Source organism: Tasmannia lanceolata, unplaced genomic scaffold, assembly GCF_043159265.1.
Source record: "Tasmannia lanceolata isolate RefF3 unplaced genomic scaffold, GAP_Taslan_0.1 ptg000018l, whole genome shotgun sequence".
In the NCBI taxonomy this organism is placed as follows: domain Eukaryota; kingdom Viridiplantae; phylum Streptophyta; class Magnoliopsida; order Canellales; family Winteraceae; genus Tasmannia; species Tasmannia lanceolata.
Genome location: NW_027518695.1, coordinates 58,555,465 through 58,560,341, shown reverse-complemented (window position 1 = coordinate 58,560,341; position 4,877 = coordinate 58,555,465). Strand labels below are relative to the sequence as shown.

The 4,877-nt window shown below is 40.9% G+C and overlaps 1 protein-coding gene across 1 annotated transcript; it reads right to left on the bottom strand.

The window, feature by feature from the left end:
• LOC143850534 (putative disease resistance protein RGA3) lies at nucleotides 1-3,969 on the bottom strand. The gene has a single exon (XM_077359776.1). The coding sequence runs from the start codon at nucleotides 3,796-3,798 to the stop codon at nucleotides 1-3; it is 3,798 nt and encodes a 1,265-aa protein (XP_077215891.1). The 5' UTR covers nucleotides 3,799-3,969.
• Nucleotides 3,970-4,877: the final 908 nt, after the last annotated feature.

Below are 4,877 nucleotides of genomic sequence, written 5' to 3'. Positions count from 1 at the left end.
TCAAACCCTCGAGTCATTTATCCGTATATTGGGGATGTGTGAGATATTGGGCCAATATTGGCCTCCATCCTTTTGACACTGCTTCTCTACTTCCGGACAGCCATCAATTTGTAATCTCTGAAGCGTGGTGGGCAGCCCTTCCTCCGGCAAGGAAAGGAGTTGAGGACACCGATCAATCCTGAATGTTCTGAGGGAGGTGAGGTTCTTCAACATCCCGTTGGGCAGGGATTTCAGATTATCACAAGAAAAGATACCGAGGGTTTTAAGCGTGGGGGGCAGTAGCATGCTTGGAGAGAATTTGAGTTGTGAACATTCATCAATATACAAGGTTTGGAGGGATGTAAGGTTTTTAGAAAAGATCTCAACATTATCAACTGAGAGATATGTAAGCATGTCGAGCATTCCCTCTGGAAACTGCGGCATTAGAGGGCAATCTCTAATTGTCATTGAACGGAGGCCGATGATGTTTGGCAATGACTCTAGTTGTGGACAGTTAATAATAGATAATTGTTTGACGTTATTACCCATCCCCTTGGATAGGGATTTGAGATTAGGACAGTCGACGATCTTGAGATCTGTAAGCGCGGTGGGTAGCTCCTCCTCGCCTGCCAATGACTCCAATTGCGGACAATTTCTAATTATCAATTCTTTGAGCGATGTAAGGTTGTTGAAAATCCCCTTGGACATGGATTTAAGATTAGAACATGAGAATATCATAAGGGATTGAAGAGTGGTGGGCAGTTCCTCCTCTGACAAGAATGGGCATTGAGTAACCAAGTCCAGAGTTTGGAGGGAACTCAGTTTTCCTAGCCCCCTTGTAGGCATACACTTGAGGCTATCACAACCGTAGGATATTAAGAGAGATCTAAGCGTGATGGGAAGGCCCTCCTCGTCGTTTTCCAATGACTCGAGTTTAGGACACTGATCAATATGTAAATCTTGGAGAGAAGGAAGGTCATGCAACCCGACCTCCTTTGGCCAAGACACCAACTCATTACAGTCACTGACCTTCAAATTCTCTAGTACGGTTAAGGGTTGAAGAAATCCATGGGGTAAGGATATCAAGCCTTTAATAGAGCGAATTTGTAACGACTTTATACTAGCGAGGCAAGGAACCAAGGCCAATACCATCTCATTACAGTTTCTTAATTCCAAATTATTAATGGATGGGAGGTGGGGAAATCTCTGCAGCTTAGGACAATTTGACATTTTTAGTGTACCAAGGCATGGCATGTCCCCTTCCCTTGCTCCACACCATTCCTCCAAATTCAGCATGTTTGCCAGCTCTAACTCCTCCAATGATGGAAAGCCCTTAATAACCTTATTGGACCCACCAATAAACTCACCTTCAATATGTTTCAATCCATCCATTCCATTAATATGGAGCTTCTTGAGGAAAGGTAGCTGCCCAAGGGGTGGAAGCTGTTGGCAATTCAAACATCCAACGAGAGTAACTGTGCTCAGATTCATCAGATTATCGTTCATCATCCACCTTGGGAAACTAACACCACCATATGATGAAATCTTTAGGGTTTTGAGGTTGGTGTGAGGTTGGAGGCTTTCAAGTACCTCCTCATCAACTGCAGCATCTCGTGGATTATCATTGCTCCATTCCAACGTCAACTCATCAAGGTGCTCTTTCCTCTTCAAATTGGCTTCTTTGCATTCCGTCCCATCTATCACATTCTCTAAATTTGAAATGTGAATATTTCCCCTCAACTCTGTCAAGTTCTTTAACTCCCTTATTCCACATCCACTTTCTTTGCCCACAACAAATATAGTCAAAGTTTGAAGACTTATTAATTTCCCAAGTTCCGGCGGTGTACAAATCTTACAACCCTTTAAAGCGAGATGTCGTAAGTTAATTAGGTTGCTGGTGTTCTTCGGTAACTCAACAAGTAGCATGCAATCACCGAGTTTTAGTGTTTGCAGATTGTAGAGGCTAGTTATTGATTCAGGCAAGGTTGCAATAGTCGTAAAAGAGAGATCAAGGTACCTCAAATATTTTAATTCTCCAATAGAATCCGGCAAATCTCTTACACAGCTATGACTCAAATCTAACACCCGTAAGCATCTCAATTTTAGGAAGAAATCATGAGCAACTTGCTTAGTGAGTGTTTCGTACCTTGGCGGTAGCAGAAATGTGCGCAGCCTCTCAGATTCATGAAAGGACTCGAAAATTCGTGAGTGTTCATTGCATTGCCATATTGATGCACGACGAACCTTTGCAGCAATATTCGAAGAGTCGATGCTATTTTTTATTCTGAAGTATTCATCACCAGAAACGGATTGCGCAAGGTCATGATTTAAGTCATGCATCTTGTAGCATGATCCGTAGAGCCCTCTAGAATATTTAAAGAACGACCTCCATGTCAAGTCATCAAAATAGTCAGAGCCTATGTCTTCCAATCGCTTCTCAGATTGGATAAATCCTTCTGCAATCCAAAGTTGGATTAGAGTGTCCTTGTCAAATTCATAATCCTTTGCAAACAGGGAGCAATACACAAAGCATTGTTTCAGACATGCAGGTAAATGATCGTAGCTAAATTTTAATATTGGAATAATATCATTACTCATGTTCGATATTTCCCACATTTCACTTTCATGGATATTCTTCCACTTGTTCTCATCGGTATTTGAACGTAAGAGACCTCCAAGAGCTTCTATTGCCAAAGGCAACCCATTGCACTTTTTCACGATCTCTTTTCCAATTGCTGCTAAGTTTGGAGATACATCTGAGCTTTCCACTATGAATGCCCGTCCTCTAAACAAGGACCAGCTGTCATCCTCGTCTAAACAACCCAAATTATAGTCGGGAATTGTGCCCATGATTCTAGCAACGGTTGAACTCCGTGTAGTAACTATAATTCTGCTCCCTTTTGCCCCAAAACTGAATGGGGACTGTAGCCTCTGCCAGTCATTAGGATTGTCATGCCATACATCATCTAGGACGAGTAAAAATCTCTTGCCACTCAATTCTTCCTTGAGGCTAACTTGAAGTGGGTCGAATTCGTTAAGATCACAACGTTTCTTTGTCACTGATTCCATAATTGCTTTTGTTATTCTACACATATCAAACTCTTCAGAGACGCAGACCCATCCTCGAACTGGAAAATGATCCCCCACCCGTTTATCATTGTAAAGAAACTGGGCAAGAGTTGTCTTTCCAAGGCCCCCAATGCCGACAATCGGAATAACAGATATATCCTTGGACGATGACGATGATGCAGATTCATCCAGTAGCAATTTTACTATCTTCTCTTTATCGTTATCCCGACCGAATACATTTGATTCGTTTATTAAGGAGCTAGTCACCGATTGCCTTTTTATTTCACGCCGCCTCCCTGCATCTCCTTGTTTCAGATGAAAGTGATGCCTATCCTGTCCAATCTTATCCAATCTCTCCCGAATTTCTTTGATCTTATGTCCTATGTCATGTCGAAACTTAACTGGGTTGGAAGTAAGACAAGAGAAGCATAAGCTGCGCACCTGCTTCCTGTTACTGGTTTGGATATTTCCTTCCAATTTTGATCGGAGCACTTTAGTTGTAAACTCGTCCACTACATCATCTGCATCGTAAGCAACATCCTTGAGCTTCCGAAGCCAAACTTTCACTGCATTACTGCTTACTTGCTGTTCTTCAGCGTCTTGAAGCACAGCTTGAATTGCAGATAATGTGCTGGATAGGTTTTCGACCTCTTCATCAACACCCCATAGTAATGTAATCTCTTGTATGACTGAATCCATCAATTTGCCAACGATTGTATCAACAAGAGGAGACAGTAATAGATCGGCCATACCTTCTTCCTGTATTGGAGAGAAGAACCAGAGAAAGAAGCAACGAACTAACAAATCGTGATTCAAAAAGAAAAAGCAAGTTTAGAGCACTATGAACTCAAAACGCCTCTGGTTTTTTTTAGCACAGAGAGCCTCTTGCAGTGGGGAAAAACAAGTAATGGATCATTCTTTTGACGTAAAATGGGTGTAAAACAAATTTTACACAGGAAGAAAAGTAAGTTTGATTGTGACTGCCACACCAAAAAGAAAAAGATGTAATAATTCATCTTTGAGATTTATGAGGCCTTGCTTTGGATCTCCATGCTCTGATGGGATCATACTAGTCGTCCATGTCAAATCGATAGTATAGCACTAGTTAATGTCATTGTTCCCTGTGGCCGACAAGGAGCATCAAACATTACCAACCCACATTAAAAACACAAAGTTTGATTGTGCCAACACTCCATTAAAAGTCAACACCCCATTCACGTGCTCAAGCCAGCTAGCACCACACATTAGAAAAACCTAAGGTGGAGGGCTCACTTAAAGAGAATAAAAAAAAAATCTTAGAACGAGTTTCATCCTTTGCCAATATTAACTAACTAGGCAAAACTTGGATCAATACTGGAATCAAATGGAGAAAATCCAAGAATGAGTTTAGAACTCTAAGAAAATAGCTCCTCTACAACATGATAATGGTTGCACTCGTTGTTTTTTTCAAATCAATCATGTTTAGGGCTTTGCAAGAAAAGCTAAGTCGTTGATTTTTTACGCCTTAATCTTACTGTTTGGCCATGAGACCATGACCATGGGACGATAGCCTTGTGGCCCTTCAAATAATAGAAGCAAATCCCCATATGTGACCTGATTTTGGTTGTAATATTAATCTTGATAGTTTATGTATCCAAAGTCTACAAGGGCAGTAGGGACATATGGAAAAGCTCATAAATATCAGCAAAAACAAAAAACCAATCCAAGGAACAATTTTCCATGCTTACCAAACTTGTCCTAAATTTTCATAAGCAAAGAAAATTTCAAATTTTACAAAACAAAATCATGGAAAATGAGTCAGTCAATTATTAGAGAACTTGTTTTCGAGG

Coding starts and splice junctions, on each gene's coding strand:
- LOC143850534 (XM_077359776.1), bottom strand. CDS start 3,798: ATGGCCGATCTATTACTGTCTCCTCTTGTTGATACAATCGTTGGCAAA.